The following is a 24,404-nucleotide window of genomic DNA, read 5'->3' as shown; positions in this document are numbered from 1 at the left end:
ACACAATTAATGCCCAAGTACAGTTTTTTATGTCCAGTCTAATTTCCTGGTTTGTATATTTGACACCTTCCTAAAGCTTACTTGACTTGTCTGACATCTTTGCCAGATAGAGCACTTCTTCAAGGATAGAATTTCTTTTTTTTAATTCTTACATTTTGAGAAATTAATAGATTTTCATGCACCTTAACATGTGAACATGGCTTTTGGTCATATAGGGTGAAAATCCCTTTAAAAACCTGATAATATGTCAAAAAACAAGATTAAGAGAAATCTTCAGAAATCTACACGGTGTTATTTCTGCTTCAAGAGTATAAACGCGTGTTCTGAATATAAATAGATTTACTAGTTATGAAGGGAAAGGACACAGAAGTGTAAGGAAGCCTACTCTGTACTTCAGATTGCTTATTTAGATTTTCGCATGGCTGTGCAGAGTCAATAAACCTATGAACTGTAATTGCATCATACTGTTTTCAATTCGCTTCACTTCAATCCTACAGATACCGAGATATCAGTTTTAAGGAAGCTGTAACACCTCAGTGTACAGACACGTGTCAGCACAAATACATAACATACTTTCCCAATCCAGAAAATCACATTAACATCTTTCTGACCATTTCCAGAGAAAACCAGAAGATACCCACCCATTCAGCAACATTTTTCAACAGTAAGGGAAAACAAAAGTCTTACGAATCATTACCCAACTGCCTAATAATGTTTAAAATGAAGTAATGCCTTTCAAGTGTTTACATGTTTGAGATAATCATATCCACTTTTAGCAAACATAAACTTGAGGGAAAAACAATCATCCTGTTTACAATGTGAATGGCAAGAGTACATTTTATTTATTTTAAAAATGATTATTACTAAAGGGGAAATACTTTTTCAGGGTATGTTGAGCAGTATCTCATTATTTAACTAAGATTATGTAACTACTGGGAGACTTTCACAGGCTGACACAAAGGTATTTTTTAATGACAAGACTAAACTAAAAATATGAAATGGATGCTAACACACCTTTCATGACCTCTATAGGTTACTGACTAAGCCACCTGGCTTGTATTTTAGAAGAGTATGTATATAACCTAGCTCCAGACAGAAATGTTTAGTATTTACTAAGTCAAAAGTGACACTTTCTACCCTACTGTCAACTGTATTAAAACTCCTTAAAACTCTACCACAATAAATTACCTGAAAATGACAACAAAGCTAATGCTCACATTCTCCACAATAAATACATACACAAGTACATAAACATAAATTGTCACATCCCAGCACAAACAGACAGGAGATGCTGATGAACCTTGTAGGAAAATTATAATCTACTTTTACAAAGCAGATTTACAGAATCAGATTATTTCTTTGTATCTCATTTTACAATCTGTTAAATAAAATAGTCTGCAAGGGATCTGTGAAGATTAATGTCTTGTATATTTTATAAATTACTTGGAGATACACAAAAATATTGCATGAACATATTTCAACTCTCAAAAATGTGCTGGCAAGGAAGTTTTAAATTACTTTAAAAAATTTTACTACTATGGTTCCAACTTTAACTCTGCTCCCATGAACTCTTTCATCTTCCACTAACAGTCTAGAAACAGATGACAGATTTTATGACATGCAGCATGTTCTACGAAATGTATGCGTTCCGAACGCGGTCCTGCCATTGTAAGATGACAGAGCATGCAAACACCCTTCCAGCCCACAGCCGGGACGTGGATGTGGGGACCACAGGCAGGTCTTTGTATGTGGGTCTTGCACAAAGACGCGAGGGAAGATCTGTCCGCAGGAGGTGTGCAGCTGATTGCTGATGGCCAGCTGCCGGTGCAGTGCGCAGCACCCAGACGGAGTGGGCAGGGGAACAGAAGATTTAGTAGGTGCGTCTCAATCCCCGTAGGTTCTCTCATGTGACGCGGAGCGCCCGGAGGAACTGGGGGCAGATGAAAGCTGGCAGCTGTGTGCTGCCTCGGGCGCTCAGAGGCTGCCAAACAGGGCTTACAAACATGTTAGCTCAGCGGCAGAATTAAAGCTCTCATTCAGGTTTATTTTGGAGTAAGAAACCAATGTGCATACAGAGGATGGGGGAAAACTTGCCCTGCAGGCTGAAGCCTAAGTACACCTTGACCTCTCCTTGCAAGCTTCTATATAGTAGAGCAGGCTTGACTAAGGGACCAAAACATCTAAATAATAATTTAGATTGTTGTCCAAGCAACCTCCTCAGTTTCTGACAAGCAGACACAGCTGACATTTGCTGCCCTCTACTTATTAAATAGGCAATCGTATTCTAAAGTCTAAAGCGCTATTATTTCGCTAGATCAGCAGGGAAGTAAATCTGTTACAGTGTTCAGATAAAACAGTTATGTATGATTTTCTTCCCCATTCACGGCTTGCTCCAAATGAAATATTTTTTTTCTTCTTTTTTTCCAGCTCTGTCAGAGTGACAAATTAAGCACGAGGTTGTTTCTACCTGAGGAAGACCCATATTCAGACAAAATAACCACTGAGGCAGAAGGAGAACCGGAGATTCAGTGCTGACATCTTCCTTGCACCAATTTATCAGATACATATATCTATACCTCTCTATATTTAGATATATAAAAAGAATTTTTAAACTTTGGAAAATTTTGGAAAATATAGATATATAAAAAGAATTTTAAAACTCTGGAAAATTTTGGAAAAGGAAGTACCATTGCACAGATTCCCCACTGCCTCTCCTGGAACCTCTGGATGCAATTGTCAGGTACTCAGGAGAGACAAAGCCAAACCATCCTTACCAAAAATCTCACACCGCAAAACTGGAAGAAAACAGTTCCCTTAATCTCTTCACCAAGTTCTGTTGTCTGGGCAGCCAAAAGTGATTAGAAAAAGGGAGCTGACACCCTCCACTTGTTTATCAGTGCCTCAAAATCCAAAAGCAGTAGCACTGGTTACTCCTACAGACAGGGAAGGAAAACTGCAGGGGATCTGAAGCCATGAAAAGTCTACTACTGTTACTTTCCTGTGGTGGAAAAGTCACATATCACCACCACAGAATTCATTTTACAAGAGCAAGCTCCTGTCGGAGTATCTTGGTGAGATTTAGAAAGGCGAAGTCAGCTTCAGAAATTCTTTACAAAAAGCTTATACCATTCTAAACCTATATTCTGGAAAATCATATTTATATTTAAGTAGTCCTGTTGCTTTATCATGAGAGACTACCTGTTACGACAATCTTTTTTTAGGCAGGACTCCATCAGTGTGTATGCGTTCTGGAAGATGCTGTAAACAAAAGGGATGGATTTCTCCTTCCCTGTCTCCTCCTCAGCTTTTAAAAAAAATGAAATCCAGAAGAGGAATACTTGTTACAAGTTCTGCTCTACCTAATGAAAGTATTCAAACACAAACCAAATATATTTCACAACAGAGCTCAACTCTAATTTGAAAATGAGGCTCGAGTCTTCCTCACTAGTTGTATTGGAAAATTAGAGTACACAGTTACTTAAAATTTTGTTGGGAAAGGTGAGAAAACAAGTAAGAATCCCAAAAAGAAAAGCCAACTTCTACAAATGTATACAACTCTTACGAGTTTATGTCCCCAAATTCTCTGAGCGTCACATGGGAACGTTTTGGTAGCAAGGTAAGACAATTACTGTATTTCATTTGCATACATAGCTGCTAATGTCTCAAATATCAGATTGCGTCACTACAAATACAGCTGTCACACAAACTCTAAAGGAAATGCTGCTGCTGCTGTGTTAATTTGAAGGCTGCTATCTTTCAAATACCTTTCCTAGACCCAGACATCAGCTAAACAATGAACAATGGCTGATTAGAGGGCCTGCTTTCCAGTTTTCTCTGGTCGTCCTCAATTGCCCCATTTTGTTTTGCATTAGCCGCCGTTCTCCAAGGTATGCAACCTCATTTATCTGTGCTTATCAACACCCCATGTACATAGGTCTTCATGAGGTAGCACAACACATTGATAGGACGCTAATAATCTTTCTCACACAATGCATTCAAATTTCTATGTAACTCTAGTGAGAGAGTAAACGAGGTTTTAAGAATTTGGTTTCTTAAGTATAAACAAACATAAAAAGAATGGGTTTACTTTTTATTATAAAGACATATCAAGTATAAAAATAGTTTCTTAAGAAAGGACACGTATTTAGCCCATGTATCAGTAAACCAGCATTTGCTTTTAGAATGCTGAAGACAACGGTTATAGTCACAAAAAATAAGCGTTCAAGTTAACTAAAGAAGAGCTGGGCAGTGTACGTACACTAAAATCATGTGTCACTATGGAACTCCACCAACATTATTTTGTAAAAGGAAATTATTATGTTGGACAGGATTGGATTTAATTTAGATTTCTGCTAGACTAATGAGGTAATCTTGGGTCAAGTTTGGGTTAGAGAAAAGACAAAAAACCCTAGCCCTTGACTCAACTCTAATTAATATACTTTTTACTTAAGCAGGAATTAAACAATTTGACTCAGTTGGAAAATATTATGGCCATTCCTTTGATCCCCTTGCTTTTTTTCTGTCAATTACCCAGTTTTCCAACTCTGTACAGCAAGGGTAACACCACACTTCATCTTCAGCCAAACAACTGCCATCACTTCTGCTCTAAACACAGGAAAACAGGTTGAAAATGTCATGGTCTTCAACTTTACAAAGAGTTATGCAAAAGGTTCTGCTGAATAGTAAGACTACTGTTGCCTTTAGTTCTTCAGGACTTGTAGAATTCATGGCAGGGTAATACTTTATCCTTGGAAACATGAAAGTTTTTGGAAAAACCAACTGTCTTTAAACTAATAAGAAATTTTGAAGATCAACGCACTGAGATTCATATGCAATAAATTTCTTACTGATTACAGATCTTGTTTCTTCAGCAGCAGTATTTGCATATGCAAATATAATACCCTTCCTCTCCTGTCCTTCCCAGGAGTTCATAATCAACTCCAGTTATCAGAATTTGTGACTGTTATCATAATATATCTGTACATCTAAAGTAATATCCACTCAAAAGGGAAAAAAATATAATTAACATAAAAGCAGTAAGCTTGGTAACACAGCACGATTTTCATGAAAGTCTTCTGACTGATAACAGACAGGACCACTTCTCCCTGAGATGCAAGTTTTACACTAACATCTGAATTCACTGCAAAAACTTTATAACTTCAGGAAAATCTTGTACTGTAAAGCCAAATCCATGGCAGTGTTGCATGAACTTAGACCATACTGGAATAGTCAAGCATTCTTCTGAAGCATTTTTCTGGTTACAAACTATAGATCAGTGGTAAAGGGAGAGTATAAACAAAGTGACTCTTATCTACACATATTGTCAAAAATGCTTGCATTCCTTCTGCATCCCAGCTATAGAATTGGTAACCTGATGCGGAAAACTATTTATGAAACAACTGAGTTCTGAGGAATCATTATTGCCTAAATGCTGCACTATCATTACTTCAGGTATTATATTCCTAGCTTTTCCTCCTTCCCATCTACTGACCCTCAGATGGGTTAGAGAGCTAAGTGGCAATTTAATTTAAACTCATTTCTGTCCAAGTGCTTCATTTCTCAGTGGAATGGTTCATAAGAAACCTTTTTAAGAGAAGATTGTTGCATTTGAATCAATATTTTTATGTCAGGCATGATAAAACGGAAAACTTCTTCAGACTTTTCACCATGAGAAATACTGCATTACTAGTACAATCTTTAAGGACTTTGGTTTTGCTAAAAAGGTGAATAAATGAACTTACCAAATGAAACAAAACCATTTTCATTTGTTTTTCATTTTCACTAATGCCTTATGAAAACAGGGATAACTGCAGTAAACTATTATTTAAATATTTTTAAAGAAACCACTCCTATTGAGTTGATAAATATTAATTTGGTGACAAGTTAATAGTAAAATCATTTTCGTAATCTCATTGTTAAATACATGGTGCTGGAGTTCCTGTAATTCTGCTAAAGACAAGTTATTTTATGTGGGATTCAGAATTTCTACCACAATTTTAGAGCTATATAAGATACACATCATATGATCCACATATTTCATTATTATTTTTAAGAAAAGGATCCTATGGCTTCTTACAGAACTCTATCTGCTAACAGTCCTGATATTTTTTCGCATGCAACTCAGAAAAGGATACAGTTCAAACTCTAAACTTAGCTGAGTAAGGCTTTTGTTACAGAAGACATGTCAGACAAGGAGAATGACAGTGCCTGAGCAAAACAGTTACCACAGTGCTGCAGTGGATACAGCTCCTCCTGAGAGCATGGATAAAACCTGCCCCTTGTCTGCTTGTGCTACAGCGGGGTACTCCTGAAGTTCCTAACCAGTGTAACAGTCACAACAGCACCCCACTGAAATATCTATCACTGTTAAAGAACTTTATCCAGTCCTAGAAAGACAGGCTATCTGTGCTGACAAAGGTATGTAAGGGGCTGTCTCCTGTCTTCCCTTGAATTTGGTAATGCTTCTATTATGAATACCAACAGGTCTGAGATTTCACTTCCATGGTTAACGAGTACATCTGAGAATAGACTCAATTGAGTGTTATCTAAACTGATCTAGGTCCTGGATACATGCCCAGACATTTATGGTGTCTGGTTTAAGTTTTTATTATTATGCAATATTCTTGGTTGGTGATGACACAAAGATTTTAACCAAGTTAATCTTTCAGGATCAAACTCAGCTACTTGACTTTTAAATTAAAAGATTTTTAGCAACAGACACTGATTATGTAAAAAAAATCTGTGACGGAAAGGATGTTTAGGATCTTACCTTCCCTGCCTTTCTTTTAAAACATTTCTATTAACTGCTAGGTGTTGACTCGATTATCCCTAATCTCGATCTATTCCTGCTATCAGTTATATGGCCTGGTTTATGTCCTATTTAGTGAACCCTTCTAATGGAAATTAGAGAACTCATAATTTCTTTGTTGTATTTGTGACTTGCCATGCTTCCAACAGACTACATAAATCAGTGTATTTTCTAAAAGTTGATTTTAAAAGCTTTAATCATACAACGTAAAGTAGACACAACTAACAAATTATGATATTTCTTACATTAAGTTGTACTGAGAGTCAAACATTTCAGAATTTATGTTACAATACAATGGAACAAGTAACAGCTGAAGAGCAGCATTATTCCCTGAAATAGTCTCAATGGAAAATATTTTTCACTAGTTTATTAAATAGGTTTACCATTAAAACAATCATATAATGTCCACTGACAAAAAGCGGTACCAATTTAAAAGTGTGAAAGTAAACTGAGAGTTTTAAGCAATACAGCCCCCACAGGCACATTCTTCCACTGCTTTCACTCAAGTCCATTTGAAACAGGTTAATGCTAAAGCAAAATAAGTCAATCAAGCTGAAATAAGAGTGGGATTGCACTGACTTAACTAAAACAGTGCTAGCCTGTGTGTGAATGAAACTTGACTGTTATGTCTAGTCTCTGCAATAAGACCATATGTAGATGGACCTTCTGTTTGTTTTGGTAAGTATTTAAATACACTTTAAACTTGATTTATGCCAGTTTGGTTTAAACAATATGCAGAGTAGTTTGAAGACTGGCTAATAAATGAAGTAAGACAGAGTTACAGAATAAAACATTAAATAATCTTCACCTTCCCAAATTCATTTTTAAATGTGTTCAAAGGACACAGTGATCTCCCTGTACATTTTCTTGATGACACCAATAAGCAAGAAGGGGACTTCTTAATGGTAGAAGTTCTGTGAAAGAAATTGAACTTTCTCCTTTTTAAATTAGGAAGAAATCCAGAGCATTATGGAATGAAAGACTCTAAAATATCCATAAAGGAGAATGCTTTGGAACAAATACTCTTTGCTAACCTTCCTTCTTTCCTCTTCATCCTATTTATCCTTGTGTTGGTACATTGATTTGTATGACAAGACAATATTTTCTAGAGTTTTTTCACTGTTTTTAAAAGTTTTTTCTTAAAAGATTTAAAAGACTTTCTTAAAGACTTTAAGTTACTACTTCTGGTATTTCACTTTCTCCCTCTGACTTTTCGCAGTATCTTGGGCTATATTCTCTTTATCAGACTTCATGTATGGGTTACATTTGGTTTAGGTATTCGGGCATTTCTATCTGGCAGTGAACCAGTCATCACATGCAGTTTTGAAGAGAATGGCTCCAGCCTGCCTCGTTCGCAGGAGGAATGAAGTAGTGTCACTGTTCAAACGCTGGCGCACTGCGAAGTCTGAAACATTATCCATTTCCAGAACATAACAATGAAATTATCGGCTACTTTGCCGATATGAAAAAACAAACTATCTGACAATCATATCATTAAACAAGCAACACAAGCTAAAAATGCTACAGGCTTCTTAGATGCCCTCTTCATGCTTTGTAAAACACTACCTAGTAGCCACTTTATTACTGCCCAGAAGAATATCTGAGCAACAAAGGTCTTCAGGCAATATTCAAGATGTGGAAATCATGGAAACACGGCTTCAAATCCAGCTTATTATCAAAGCTGACAGTATTATATTCATCAGCTTACACAAAACTTGGAAGAAATCCAATGTCTCTCTCAATGGGTCATATGCACATTTAGGAGCAGCCCAGCTGGCAGTAAAATTTTCACATTTTTGTAGGAGTTGATTCAAAACTTTTCATTTCAAATAACAAAACCATGCCAAAGACACTATCTAATTGACCTTTTATACTGTAAAATCAGTTATTTTTTATTTTGGCAGTGCCAATACAATTTGAGACATCAGCATATATTCAGTGCAGAAAAAATACGAACAATATTAAATCAAAATCTTGCCAGTCCCACTTCCCCATTCCGTTTTCCAAAAGGTAATGCAAAAGAATGTTTTTATTAAATATATATGAATATTTTAGGTGAAAGTCTCTAAACTAGTTGAAGAGAGCTCTTTAGAATCCTAATTACTAAAAACAGAGACATGCTTATATTTCTTATGGTTTCAAATATGTAGAATGAAATTCAACTTCAGAGAAAGGCATGGTGCCAGCAAATTATACACTTTCATTAGAAGGGTGGGAAAAAAGGCAGGGCTAATGTACAAAAGAACAGGGTGTAGCACTCAAACAGAAAACCTAGTATTCATTCTGCATTTACTCAAACATGTTATCATACCCAGGTACACCACTACTTTAAAATGACATACCAGTTTGATCTAAGCACTCTTAATTAGGTTACCACCAAAATATTTACTACCTCTTCACTAATACCACTATTATCATTACTCGGAATACATTTCATACACTTTCTTTTATTTACGTGTCAGCACAGCGTCACTCCCTCTAGTGGGTAAGAAACACAGCTTATACGGACAACCTGAATTTTCATACAAGGGAGAAGTACTCACTCCTGCAGCTACACCAAAAGCAACCACACTGGCTAGACTGCAAGTCTTCTATCACAGCTCTGAAGAGAACCACTATTTCACTCAGACTACCAGAAAACGGGGTTCTATTAGCTCTGTTGTTTACTTTTGCTTCCTCAAGTTTCCAATGGCCAAACCAGAATTACAATGAATGCAAATATTGTGGCAGCAAGAAATGAATTTATTTCTAGCTTGCTTTCACTTCCAGCAGCATGGTAGTTTTAGTTCTCAGCTCAGCAGCAAGTTTTGCCTGCCATCAATTATTTTCTCAAATCTGATTCTTCCTTTGCATACAGTGGCTACATACTAAACTCAAGTAGTATTAAAATCCTGTGTCTTTTCCTGCCAAATAACTTGATTACTCTATTTCATTTGAATACCTGCCTGACAAACCCAACTCTGGAAACAGTAAGGCATGGTCTAATGTTTACAAGAACTCATTTCAGCAAATCTTACTACATAATCGCATAATGAAGAGAGACAAATACAACTCAACCATGTACTTGGATTTTTTTGACTGTTATATATATATAAAATCTGTACAGCTAACGGAACTACAGAATACTGCCAACAGGGAAACAAAACAGGAAAAACAGGTCAATACAAAAGAACGTGTTCTATGCATTTTTCTGTATATATTACCTTCTAATGTATAATTATTACTGGCTAATACATATATCCAAAGAAGTTGGCTAAAAAACCAGCATCAGTTTGCTGCAAATGATTTTGTTATTTTTTTAAAAATAGGAATGAATTACAACTGATAGGTATTTTAGGCTAATTGATTTAAGTTACAACCTGATCCTAAGCCTTAAACAAAGAACAGCCACCCACTCACAGCAAATTAAGATACTCAGTAGTTCACACATTGTTACTCTTAGAATAAAATATCAAAACTTCATCTGAAATTATTTGATAATTTTTAGATTGCTGTAATTTAGACTGATGAGTAAATAGTCCACTGAATCAACATTGTAGAGAAAATAGCTGGCAATAACATTACTTGAAAGATTGTTACCAGAACAAAATTGTTAAGTAGCACATTTCTAAGAAAGTGATATTTTACAAAAAGACAAAGGCATATATTTTCTACCAAAATCTGGTGTTGCTGTCATCAACAACCCAACAAAAGCTACAGCTACCTAAAATGGAAATGAAAATGTAATGTATGGAAATATTCTCTTATAAAATCTCCTTAGGCTTCACATGTATTAATGTATTAGTTTGCAAACATTAAGATCAAAGGCAAAGCAACAAATACATCCTAAAAAGTTTTTAGTCAGATTTTTATTAACGATATACAAGTAGCAAGGCATAAAAAATTAATATGTTCAAGCCTTGAAATGTCAAGTGTAATGATCTCTAGCTCTGCTTACCTCCTTTGCTTTTTGTTTCAGTCTAGCTTGCTCTGGGTCTTCTTGCCTTGAGCGACTCTACATGTTTAAAAAAAATGGGGAAAAAAGGTTAACAGATGGTTTAAGAACCCCTCATCTGTTGCAGTAAGTTAAAAAATAGCAAAGAAAGGGGAACAGGATACAAGGTGTCAAAGATGGGATGCTTAAAAGTGACAGAAGTGCAATTTCAAACCCATAGGCCTCACCCAAAAGACAGTTATATATTCAGTTGTAAATAAGATCTACCCGAGATTTAAATTTTTTTGAAGTATCATGTTTTTGTCAATATAAAAGTTTCCATAGGTTTAGATTTCAGTTATTTAACACAAATTCAAGCATTGGAGAGCAGAAGTGACACCCTTTCCATTATCCAAACTTTTAAATTTAAACTCCTTACAGTCACTTATTTTAAAATAATTGACTGTTTGCAACTAAGCTTTTATTCAACTGTTGGTAGAGAACGTGGAGATAACAGTTGTAAAGTCACCCTCCCAAACAGTAAATCTTCATAATAAAGATGTTACTGTCTGTATGAGCTTACTTTGAGTACAGCACAAATATACACATAGGTTAAACTCATTCACGCGCTACTAATAACATTAACATTGTAATTTTTAAAACTGGGTAAATACTGCTCAATGGCAACTTCCATATATTCCTTCAAAACCAGCAACAATAGCTCTAAAACCCCATTAAGAATAACTGTTTAATTGCAATAACAGTGCATAACAGTACATTTCTTGAGATACGGACTGTTTATAGCCATACGTCGAAACTATTAAATTCTTATTTATGCTCACTAAGCATACCCAAATTGAGGTAATTCAAAACTCGAGAGGTGACTAATATATGCGTTTTACTTTTTAATTGCATGATTGGTCAGTATTCAGGAAAGGTTGCATTAAAAGTTGTAAGAAGCTGCAATAAAACTTGAGACATTCATGGAAAACTGTCGTTCCCAATAACTGGAAGATGTAATTGTTTTACTTCAATATTTCTTTGAGATTTAAAGTGATACCATTTACACAGCTCCTAAAGGAGTATCTATGCCCTTTATCTATCTTTCTCTGCCTCCTTCCATGCTGAAGACAGACCTGAAACTTTAAAGAATACTAGCTTGCAAACTTACACGTGCTCAGATTCCATGAAGAAAACTAAAGGGAGATTGGTTTTAAGGAAAAGGGGACATGTAATATTGTTGATATACCCAGAGAGAGGCTTGACTATGACTTGGCAGACAGGGCACCAATGACACGGAATTCTCTATTCTTTTTCCTGTTTGTTTTTTCTTGTAAACTGGAATTACTTTTTTAGCTAATATAGCCCACATATAAACCACAGTGATGACAAAGCATGGCCAAATTAAACAATAATGAGATTTTTATAAGTTGTGCTTGACTCTTCCACTGTGCACATTAGCTTCATCTTCCAACACCACCTACTAGTGATTTTGTGCCTGTTGGCATAAAAGGCAGTTTGACAGGATAGTGTCTGGAGTAATGTAATGAGAAATTAAAATCTGTAGATAGCTAATGACCAAATTAGACTCTCATGTTGTAGTTGTACCAACCAAGAAAAAAACTCCAACTTAACATAGGCTGATATTCCTTCTAACTGCCGTGGACAGACAAAAAGAAAAATGTAGATAATCTGATCTAGTTAATGTTTAAAAAACAAAAAGGCATTTCATGAAATCTGTGGATCTGCCTGAGAGCAGGGACTCTATTCAGTAGAGCAATTACTAAGAATTTGATTATACCTATTGGGTAAAAAACCAAACCCGTTCGAGGAGTTGCTTCTCTAGGAGATGGATTTCGGAAGTATTTATGAACTGAGCTAAATTAGGTCCTTGCTCTGTCATTTTTGATGACAGTTAATTACGGTGTGCCTCAGTTTCTCCAGTATGATGTATGGAAAATCATATTTAGCCCTTTTGTGGGTTTTGATGATAAATTTATAAATGTACAATGAATTTCTATTGCCTTCTGAGTCTCACAGTGAAAGCAGTACAGAAATACAAAGTGTTGTTATACCACTGTATGAAGCTGAATCATTTGCCAAATGCAAAGTACAAGTTAAAAGCACTTCAGCTTAAGGAGAAAGCAGAATGTCCTGGGAGAATCAAGCTGAGATTTCTAATATTGTTACCAAGTTCCTACAAGAAAGGGATAGAACCCTGGAAAACACACCAGATCTACATCGTGTTTGGGGACATTGTAAGAAAAATTAAAGCAATAGATACAAAGTAACATTTCAGTTTCCTGGACTCCATAAGTGAAGGAAAAACTCTGAAAGTGCTAATGATTAAAAATTATTTTCAGAATAATAAATTAGTTATTTTCAGAAACTGACCAAATAGAAGTAGATCTGAAGTTTAGGATAATCTGAAAAGGCAGACCCCAAATGCGGGGAAAAAAGCAGATGATCTATTCTGTGTAGAACTCCAGCTCATTCACAATAAATAAATAATAAAAATTATTGCAGAGATAAACACAGATACTCATGACTGATATTAAATACAGGATTTTTTTCAGTAATGAAGATCTAAAACACCAGGTGATGTTAGGTGTCATAAATATGTATCGAAGGTGAAGGTAGCACTACTTTTACATTTAGAATAACATAATGAGTTGCTGGATACTCCTTGAACACACACCAAATGGGCCTGTCAAAGGGCTCAGGCTCTTGTTTCAAACAAGAAGAATCCCAACTTTACACTGGATGTGTCATTACTGGTATAAGTAACAGTAAAAAATTAAGGAATTTATCTGTTGTCTTGTGTGTGTGTGTGTGTGTGTGTGTGTGTGTGTGTGTGTGTGTGTGTGTGTTTTCAGATAAATCTTAATAGATTTTTTAAAAAAAGATTAAGACTAAAATATCTTCCTGCTGACTACCATGTCAGTTTGCAAATCAGTACCTCCAGAAATAAAATCATCAAGCACATGGAGGCTAAAATGTGTTAAAGGAAAAGTATAAACATTGACTATTTTATTAATTCTTCACTTTACAATCTAATGTAAATTGTAAAATGCTTTTTCAGTGTCGATGCAACACACCTTAAAGCAAATATAAGCAAAATGAAAATGTCAAGCTTAACAGAGGTGCCTAAATAAGCTTTAAAAATGTCACTGGCTTCTCTTTACACTCCATTCCACATGTGAACATCTTTTCCTTTATCTGAAGACTCTGAACAATTTTGCTGCTGCTCAGCTCTTTTAGTGCTTGTCTATCTGCCACCATTTTTATTCACCAATAATTTAATATTTTACACTTACTTTCATCAAGCTACTATTCATTCCTAGGTATTTGTTATTCCAGTTTAAATTGTTCTTTGAAATAATCTCAATTTTTTCTTGAAATCATCTTTGGTTCTTCTTTCCCTCTAAGATCCAAATCTTAATATGCTGCATCTCACCTGTCTTGTGAAACATGTTTTTCCAAAATCTTTTAATGCACCAATGTCTCCTTCCTCTAAAGCTTCAGAAACACCCACCAATCACAGAACCCCCCTATTCAAATACTTTCAAGGAGTTTATCACAACTCCTTTCCCTTCCCCTCTCTATTCTTCATGTCTAGATCTGTAAATAAAGAAAGATAGGTTTATGTAATATATTTTCATGCTGATGAATAAACACCTTTAGAAGCAGCTAGCTTCCCATAGTAATTTTAGAGAAACTTAGGACTGATCTTAACCAGATAACATACTTTAAATACATTAAATGCTGTCTCCTACTGAGAACTTATTCACCAAACCAGGTTTGTTAACATTTCTTCTAAACACATGCTACTTGTATTAGACCAGACAGCCTGATATTTTAATTATTAAGAATGAAAGTGATTTGTGTTAGAGAACTTGCTATCTTATTTATCTGAAAACTGCACAGATCACATTAGGTCTATGGAAATATTAGAGTTTCAAAGTATGAAAAGCAGCATATGTTAAATGTGTGTATTCAAAACACACTATGGGGTTGTTCAAAACCCAAAATGGGGTTTCATTTACATGTTACCAAACTCCCTAATGTTCCAAACCTCAGCTTTTCCCCTTGCTTGTGTTAAGGAAGAATGCCACAAAAACAGACATCTAATTACACATTTAACAGTGTAGTTATAAGACGACGATTTTTTATTTCATAGAATTGTCTTAAATTAGAAAGCAAGAGTATTTTCAAATAATTATAATATCTGTAACTCATGTAATACTTAAATATATCCAACATTTTTTTTTTAAATTGGAGGATACTCTGTGTGTCTATGCAGATGGGCAGACTAACAGTCCTTCTGATGTATTTAATTATGATCATTATTCAGTATTTTGTTGCAATTTGTAATGTCAAAGCAGCACCACTATTACTTTTTGTCTCACTAACAAAAAAAAGTTTTCTCTTAGATTTATAATAATTTTCAAGTCTCAACTTGTTAACCTATGTCTCACAGGGTCTCTCCTCCTAAATGTCTCCTGCATTTAGCAACATCTGAACCCAGTTAAGGCTCTACTCCCCCTTCCCAATACATACACTGGGAGTCTTTAATGCTTCAAATTATTTTTTTTTTCATTAAAGTTAAGAGTCACAACTGCAGGTGCTATACTATTGAAAGCCACTGCTGTGCCAACAGTTTCAATTTTAAACCTATTTTTCCCCATTGATGACATTAGAACTTCACCCACGGCTGTACTAGCTTATAACTTTCACTTTTAATTAAAGAAATTAAATTGGCAACATGAAACACTTTGCTTCCACATTAGCTTTGTTAATAAAAAGTGAAAGTTAAAAGCAGCATAGCTGAGGGTAAAACCCTATTCAGAGCTACGACCACAGTGAGGTGGAATGCAAGAGTACAGGTCTAAAAAAAAGATTTATTTTAAAATCATTAAAATTGAAGTAACAAATTTCTAAAAATTCAGAAAATTATCTCAACACAATAATTCCCTCTGCTCTCCTCTCATCAGAAGTGAGTTATAAGTCTCCTTTCAGAGAGCGCTTCACCTCACAGAAAGCTGCATTACATCCACTGTACTCTCAGAAGAGGGGGGAAAGGATTAAATTGGCATGACAACTGAACTCATCTCTGGCTCAGAGAGGTAACCCCTTCAAGTAATCACAGGGCGTGTGTGTAAGAAAATATGCACCGCCAAATTTCAATGAACTCTCTCCAATAAAAGCGCCCTTCAGCCTGTAGTACTACAAAAATCACTATCATTCATAAATACTAATTGACTGTGCAAACAACACTAAACATAATTTTCCATTTATTTATGTAATTATTCTTTTAACAGAAGAGATTTTACTCTTGTGAGAGCCCTATTTAAGACCCCCAAACTTGACAGGCTTTTGCTACTAATATAGAACACTCAGAATAATAGACTAATAGAATATATATGGAAATTAATTTTCAAAATTAATATTATAATAAAATAAACATGCATTTAGCCACTTTAAGCAGATGAATTAACACAGGAATTTTAACATGATCCACTTTACTATAGATTATATCACAGAAGTATTTAGTATTCATGGATTTTCTGAAAACAAGGACAACCACAAGCTGTACCTCTATCTTTCCAAAAAACAGTTCAGAAATAAAACCAAACCCAAAAATATTAACTACAAGATCCTATTCCTCCTGCTGACAGAAGTTTTCCCATTATTAGCCCAGAACCAGAACCTCATTCAATTTGACATGCACAACCTGCCTTTTCCAGGTTTTGGAAACAGCTATGAAAGCATCAAGGAACACATCTTTTGCTATAGCAAGACCTGTGGTTTGACTTTTTTTTTTTTTTTTTGAGAAACTCTGCACAACACACACCACATCAAATGTAAAGATAAATTCCTCAAGTGATTTCAGTCTGGCTTTTGACCTTTCTGCAGTCTTAAGACCTTCCTTAGGTCTTCTTGCAATTTCCCATACTAGTCACCAAAGACACATTCAAGAGATCTCTGCTTCTGCATACACATGGAAACAACAGCCAGTGGGTTCTTACTGGGAAAACAAAAGAGGGCAAAAAGCTGACTCTCCATAATGTTTCCTTTAAAAAGACTCCATTCTGCATAGGTTTTTACATACAAGATGGCCCCTCCTTGTGCCATTTTTATTTTATCTTCGTGTATCCAGAAGATAACTCAAAAGTAATGACAATCAAGACAGCTGCACTCTCTCCCTGTACAGCTTCTGTATTTGAGACATCATATTATCTGGATGTTTGAAACAGGAGCTGTTCCAGCAGCAGGAGGTGACTGGATCTCACAGGTTTGGGGACCATTATGTCTTTAAACTCTGCTATTTTAAAAAGAATTACTAGGAGGTAAATAAGAGCAATGTTTTGGGTCGTATGATCTAGGTTCATATGCATACATTGTGAAACATGATGCAGAGATCCCCGAGGTACAAGAGATCATGCTAGCTCCTGAAACAGTGTAGTCGTTTCCAATTTTCACATTTTTAATAAAAAAGAAACTGTAGCTTGCATTGCTACTATAGTATACCTTATGATTTTTCCTTTCCTGTCAAGTTTGTCTTCCCCCAAAACATCTCACTAGAATGTGAACATCAGTCATTATATTCTTCTAAGCTTGTGGTATTAAGTTTCTATTTCTCAAGCATTTCCCAGGCATGGGACATAAGATTTTGTAATATTATCTCATTTAATGAGCCACATAATACTGCTGTTTTGCTTTAAAGCTACTCTTGTAGCTTCACAATTATTTTTAACGCAGATAGTGCCTTTTCTCAGAATGTCAAAAATTTAAAATATTTTTTGAAACCTAACTTTTTTTTTTTTTCCTTCTGTCTTCCCATCTGATTTTATCTCTGATTCACCCAAAAACATTTCCTGAAGCAAAACCAACCCCATCTGGGTGGTTAAAGATTCTGCAATCACATCCTACTGTAACAACTGAAATTACGGTTGCAGATCAATCAGAATACTAGTGTCAAATATTTTCTTTTCCCCTCTTAAAGAAACTGACCCACTACCCAATACAACAACAAAAAGCTGCAAACCTGCACTTTCTTTGACCATCATTTACATAACTTTCTTTCCCCTTACTGAATTCAAATGTAAAATTACCAAATCGGTTTAAAGGCTTCCCAAAGACTCATGATGACTCCCCTTTCATTTCAATCTATTCCTTCATTCTTCATCATCTTTTCAGTTGATTATTTTTTAAAGTTGATTGCTTAATACCATCCACACTCCAACGCCCAAAGCACTTCCTTCATTATCTTATTCTTTGTCAAAACCTGGACTTTGTCTGTTAACAAGACTCCAAAGTGTAAATAATTAAAATAGAATTTTCACTGTGCAAGTTAAACCTGTTTACGCTTTTCCACACTAGACAATAGATGAGGTACCACTAGCAGGCAATTTTGAAACTTTTCCTAAAATTACTTTGCTGAGTAACTTTAAAAACATGTTGCAAAATAACATGTCAAAACATGTACAAGATAAAAGATCGCTCTGTTTGTCTAAAAGGCACATTAAGAAGCTGAAGTTATAAATAAAGAAAATTTCTGATTTTTAGATTTATGCATCTACAGGGAAAAAAAGCAGAAACAGAAATTTCATTTTAAAATTCCAAGTTTTCTAACCTTTAAAGACACAACACTGTCAAGGTGACAAAGGTGTCACGATCATGGAAACAATGTCTGCATAGTGGATATTTCAGTCTCCAGAACCAGTTTATTCATTACCCACTTTGCAGACACAAATATCAATCAGCAGGCCACAAAGAGACATGAAATGGTTACTGAACTTTATCGCTACTTATCAGGGCAGCTGGGGCAAATTTTAACTGTGTCCATTTAATAACTGTGTCATTACAATTACTACATCCTTTCCACAAAGACTTAGATCTCCTTAGACAACGAGGCAAGTTTATAAAAGACCAGGAAAAAAAAAAAAAAATCCTGGGTAGAGTTAGTACATAGGAATTCAGAATAAAGACCTCAACAGTTATTGTTGTTAATGTACAGGTGACATTGCATTTATTTGAGCAGCAGCCTAGATTCTAAGGAAACCATGAACAAACAATTACTTGAAGAGTTGCAATATGACCATATTTTGCCAAACTATGTCCTGTGGAAGTCTTGCAATAGGTCATCAATCCATCAGAACAGAATGGTTGAGACCCAGCTTGATGTTCCACAAAGAAAAGATGCTATCAGTGTAAGTTCAGTTACAAACTGGCATTTACACTTCGATCACAACATTGTATAACACCTCCCAAAAGGTTCACAAGATCTTCAACTTCTCTTTCTAAACATTAATACTGATAAATCAGCATTGCTCTTCCATGGCTACTTTGTGGTTTGGGTTTGTTTTTTTAATGCCTTCATATATTTTTCTAGTATACCATGTATTCATGCCAAGCTGTCTCCTGTAACTTTCTGGTTATGAAGTTGATTTATGCATTCATTATTTTCATTAAGATAATTTCTTCAAATCAAGTAAGGGACTTTTTTTTATATATATATATATTTATTGTAGAATTCTTTATTTTGCTCTTTCTGTAATCTACAGGAATCAAACTTGGTGATTGTGAATTTAATTCCTAAATTTTGACTTCACAGGAGTTTACATTATTCAAGATTTAAAACAAACACCACCCCCCCACCCCCACCAAGAAAAAGATCGAATCATGAAGCAATTTAGGTTGGAAGGGACAACAGTAAGTCATCTAACCCAACCTCAGATCAGCCTGCGTAAGAGTTTGTGCAGTCAGGGAAACCTTCCTGAACTAAGAACTACAAGCTACTTCATCTTCCTCAATGTCTATTAAGAAAACAAGCAACATAACAAACAAGCAGCAGGATACACAGAAAACATGATTTATCGAGATGTATTCACTGAATGGAGAAAACAGGATAAAAAAAAATACGGATTCCTTTATTTTTAAAAAATAAGCATTACGCACGAAAACACTAAATCTGTTTTCAGATAAACATTTAAGAGCATATATGTTATGTGAAAATTTGTGGAATCTTTAACAATATGAACAATTATAAATTAAGAGTGAAAACATGACAGATTTAAGTAGTTAAACTGAGAAAAATTTCTGAAATAAGGAAGGGTAGGTTTTTTTCAAAAAAATCAATTTGTGAACATTAATGGCACAAAATCAGGAAGCTTGGTGTTACAATTGAGCACTGAGTTGCTCTGCATAATCTCTTCAGAATATACAAGAAATAATTCAATAAAAATGCAAATGCAATGAAAATTGAGATAACTAAGGGATAAACTTATTTGCAGCTTGATACAATATATATAATATAATTAAATTTGCAGTTATAAACAGGAGATTTATCTGTACCTGTATGCTCTTGAAACAGTATTGTCTTCGTTTGTTGTATTGCATGTATCTAAACTGTCTTTGGAAATAAAGTTACAAAGGAGTATGTCCAGAAGAACTGATAGTTAACTAATAAATAACCAATAAACAAATGAACAGAACTGTTTTAAAATAAAAAAAGTCTAGAAACTGAAAAAGTAAAAAGCCTCAAAAAACCCTCTGTAACAATTTACTGAATTTTGTTTAAATACCAGAAGTGTAGACTATGATTTTCAAATGGCACAGAAACCCTGGCATCTATTAAATTTCAAAGGCAATTGTGAAAATTATTTCACTGAGTTATTTTGAAAATGTTAGCCATTGTCTTCTATATTCCCAAGAACTCATCAAATTCAGAGCTGTATCTTGAAAATGCAGGAGCACTCCTGTCAGGTAGGTCTGGAGTCATCATAGATAAGATAGCACGGCTTCATAAATTACAGGTGCAATGTCACAACAACATTATCTTTTCATTATGAGAAACAAAATGTGTTTATGAAACAAATTTAATGAAATTAAATAAGTGTTTGAATACTATGAATTGTTAAGTAGTTGGAAAAAAAAAGAAAGGAGTAAAACAGATACCTTGGCAGCCTTTAGCAAGATTTCCCTCTCTTGTTCATCTTTTCTTTGTTTTTCTAAACGCTCTAACTGTTCAAAAAACTTTAACTGTGATCGGACATCTGTAGCTTGTTCATACCATTCATCATCCTGTAAAATAAGAAGAATGTTTTACAAAAACATGTATTTTCATCAAGACTATTCATTTAAAGAAGACTACAGGTGTTATATATTAAAATCTTTCCACTGTACTAACAATTAAAAAAAAAAAAATCTTTTTCTCTTAAGCTCAGGGGAATGAAGCCAGCCTACGGTTAATAATGCACACAGAATCTGATTATTTAATATCTAAGCAAATTTAAAAAGCAAGGATTGATTTATCAGCAGCAGGGACAGCAAAGAGTTAAAAACCCCAAACCCAACTTACTGATTAAAACCCCCTAAAATGCTTAATTACTGAACAATCCTAAACATAAGATATAAACCTGGATATAAACTGCAATTCCTGTATTTGTACTCATCTTGCACTAGTAACAGACATGATCAAGATGCAGCATTATTAAAGTATTAAAGCTAAAATTTCAGTTGAAAATAAAGCTCTAATTACAACCAAAATAGAACAACTTTATGACAACTAAGAGCATGCAAGTCTTCCTAGTACCCAACAAGCAATAAAAATTTAGGACACAAGCCACATGGGGAACACTCAGAACATCAGTCAGAAAAATAAGTTATCCGTATTACTTCCATCTCATTTATCTGCTTAATACGTGCCTTTCCGACTGCAATGCTATGAAATCAAAGAAAACTATTAACTAAGAAATAAACAGAAGACAATGAAAATGTTACAGTTCTATCAGAGACAACACTGACTTTTTTTCTAAGAATCTGTTAAAGTATTATTTTAAATGCATCTTTAGCTTAACATGGACTAAGCCAAGTGTTTTCTTCTCAGACACTATCCTAGGTAGAAGGAAGGAGTGATTTAACACTGCTGAAGCTGATGAAGAATATAGTCCAATATAGTAAATATATCCATCAACTGCAAGGAAGGATGTAAGGATAAGTAATACACAAGGCATAGTGGCCTTTTTTTTTTAAAAAAAAAAAATAAAAAAAATCCATTTTTCTATCACAGTAATGTTGATTCTAATCACAGATCCGAAAGATAATTTTTCTTACAAATGCCACATATTAGTCCAACTGTGACTCAGGTTTGGAAAATAAGTGGGCAAAGATACAGTCCAAAGCTGTTTGACCAGGCTTTCACTCAAGGAAAACACAACAATAACCCACAAACAAGCAAAAACCCAAACCAGAGCTACTCAGTGTATATATATACTAAAGAAATCTAAACACAGTTTAGACACACAACTATGGTTATTGCCATCTTGCTTTTACATCAGTCTAACAACTATTAGCATCTTTCTTTTATCAAAATTGGTATTTTTTTATTTACCAGTAAAAGTTTGATTTATTTGAATTTCAGTCTGATTCGTAGATTCTTATTTAGATTTTCCCCCAGTTTAACACATCTAAATTGTTTCAATTTTCTTCAAGATTCACTAACAGTAGAATCAGAGCAGCATTTTGTTTTGAAATGTTCTTTTTAAAGAGAACACCATTGTTTAATTACAGTGAAGTATTTACAGCTGAATTCTTTAGTTGGTGGTTTAAGACAAATTGGTAGCTTTTGTAAAATATTAGTATTTCTCACAGGCAAGGACATGTAAAATTACTGTAGATTCCTATATACTGAAACAATTTTAATTCAATCAATAGATACCTTGGTCAAAAAAGGAGACATCAAGAATCAGCGATCTTAGTCACAATCCACGAGCAGAAATAGCTTAACAGATGCTGCATGCTAGACACTTTAGCACAGAAGGACGAAAACATAATTCTACACACAAATTCTGTCACAGAAGAGGAAGACAGATCTGGCAAGCAGTGCTATAATACCACCACTTTCTGTTTGCTGAGATAGACAAACCTGCAATTAAAACATACTTTGCACACAGAATGAACACAAACTACCTACCGTGTGCTAAGAAAAACCACATCACGCTGCATCGTTCTGTAACATAGAGTATACCTTTCTTTGCACACTTACTTTGTACGATTCCATTCGGTGCTGGGTTATCACTGTTACTTTTTCTATCACTGTTCTTAATCTGTTTTGTGTTGCATGGGAAATAAAAGTAACCACCTCAGCTGGCACATCAGTAATTCCTAGTTTTTTAGCTAAAGCAAAAAACAAAACAAAACAGAATTAGCTTATGCCTCACAAAAAAAAAAAACAAACAACCCTGAACTCTAAAGAACATAGTCATAACTTCATTTTCCTGAACAGAAAAAACCATGACTGTCTATTTATGTAGCTTTGGTGATACATTCATGACCCCTTGAAAAGAGGTGTGACTACACTTTAAAGTTTGGAAGATAAATCAGAGTGCTTTTATTACCAATTAGAAAGCATTTCAGAACTTTAATGAAGTTTGTCCTAACATATTAAAACAAAGCATAACAAAGTATGAGACACTTTGAGTTTGCAGTTGTTCTACACAAGAAAAAGCAATTCCTTTATTTTCAGAAGCGTTAGTGCAGATTAATCTCAGTCAGTGAGATGAGGCGGCAGCCCAAAGCATACCGTTGCATACTTCAGCCTACACTATTGGCATACTACTGACAATATTTTTTAAGGAAAAAAAAATAATCTATGAATTCAATTTGAAGAAATAAAGTCATATTAACAACAGTTATTTAAAAACACCAGTTGCCCCCCAAAGACTTCTAAAAGACATGTTTGTAGTTATTTGGACATTTGATACTTTCTGCTGAGTTTATACAAAAAGCAAACACTCTATAGTCTATTAAAAAAAAACACCTAAGCTACATAAACAAGAATATGGGTAACCCTTAAGTATTCCTACATTCATCAAAATAATTACTAAGTATTGGATATAAATTTGTAAATATAAGAATATACATGCTAATCTAAGCTCTTATATATGTCTGTAGGACTAGAGTAGTCCCAGTGGGACACTTTTCTGGGTAAGAAACTCTCTGTGTGTGCACGGCGATAGATATTTTTCATATATGAGAAAATCAGGAGTTGCATTTTGTATGGATTATTGGATCTGACCCACCATAAAAAAGAAAATACTCTGATTACATGATTCAGTTTTCCATTGAGAGAACACGTGGCTTAAAAATGTTAGTGAATATGTTTGTCTGTGATGCATTAATGGGTGTGCAAAACACTGCGGGAAATTTGTTTGAGAATATTTTGGAAAGTATTTGCTGAACAGCTCATTGACAAAAGTCATCTTTGTTTGCGGGCGGCGTGCCCGAGCAAATACAAACCTGAGAGGCTTAAGAACGACTGTTTTTGTGAAGCATTCCTATCTTTTCCTGGCCAAATCAAGAGCAAGAAACCATCACACGTCTAAAAAATGAAGCCGAGCAAGTGAGCAGTGGTCTCACAGGGATGTGCACTTGTGTTACTCCAGCGGTGTGATCTGAGGCGAAGTGGCAGCGCTCAGCATCACCCTGGGCTCCTGTCAGGTAGGTCTGGAGTCATCATAGATAAGATAGCACGGCTTCATAAATTACAGGTGCAATGTCACAACAACATTATCTTTTCATTATGAGAAACAAAATGTGTTTATGAAACAAATTTAATGAAATTAAATAAGTGTTTGAATACTATGAATTGTTAAGTAGTTGGAAAAAAAAAGAAAGGAG

The 24,404-nt window shown here is 34.8% G+C and overlaps 1 protein-coding gene across 3 annotated transcripts in view; it reads right to left on the bottom strand.

The window, feature by feature from the left end:
• The window catches only part of LOC113484284 (transcription initiation factor TFIID subunit 4-like), a 148,929-nt gene that overhangs the window by 60,417 nt on the left and 64,108 nt on the right, over positions 1-24,404 (bottom strand). For all 3 annotated transcript variants that reach the window (XM_026856570.1, XM_026856569.1, XM_026856571.1), the window contains 3 exons: positions 22,771-22,901; positions 20,682-20,807; positions 10,746-10,802 (listed from right to left, as the gene is read on the bottom strand). In XM_026856570.1, the coding sequence (XP_026712371.1) occupies positions 10,746-10,802; positions 20,682-20,807; positions 22,771-22,901 (314 nt within the window). The remainder of the gene's footprint in view (positions 1-10,745; positions 10,803-20,681; positions 20,808-22,770; positions 22,902-24,404) is intronic.

Source organism: Athene cunicularia, assembly GCF_003259725.1.
Source record: "Athene cunicularia isolate RWA chromosome 11 unlocalized genomic scaffold, athCun1 chr11_part1, whole genome shotgun sequence".
In the NCBI taxonomy this organism is placed as follows: Eukaryota; Metazoa; Chordata; class Aves; order Strigiformes; family Strigidae; genus Athene; species Athene cunicularia.
Note: the sequence above shows the minus strand (reverse complement) of the source record. Positions and strands in the feature narration are given on the sequence as shown.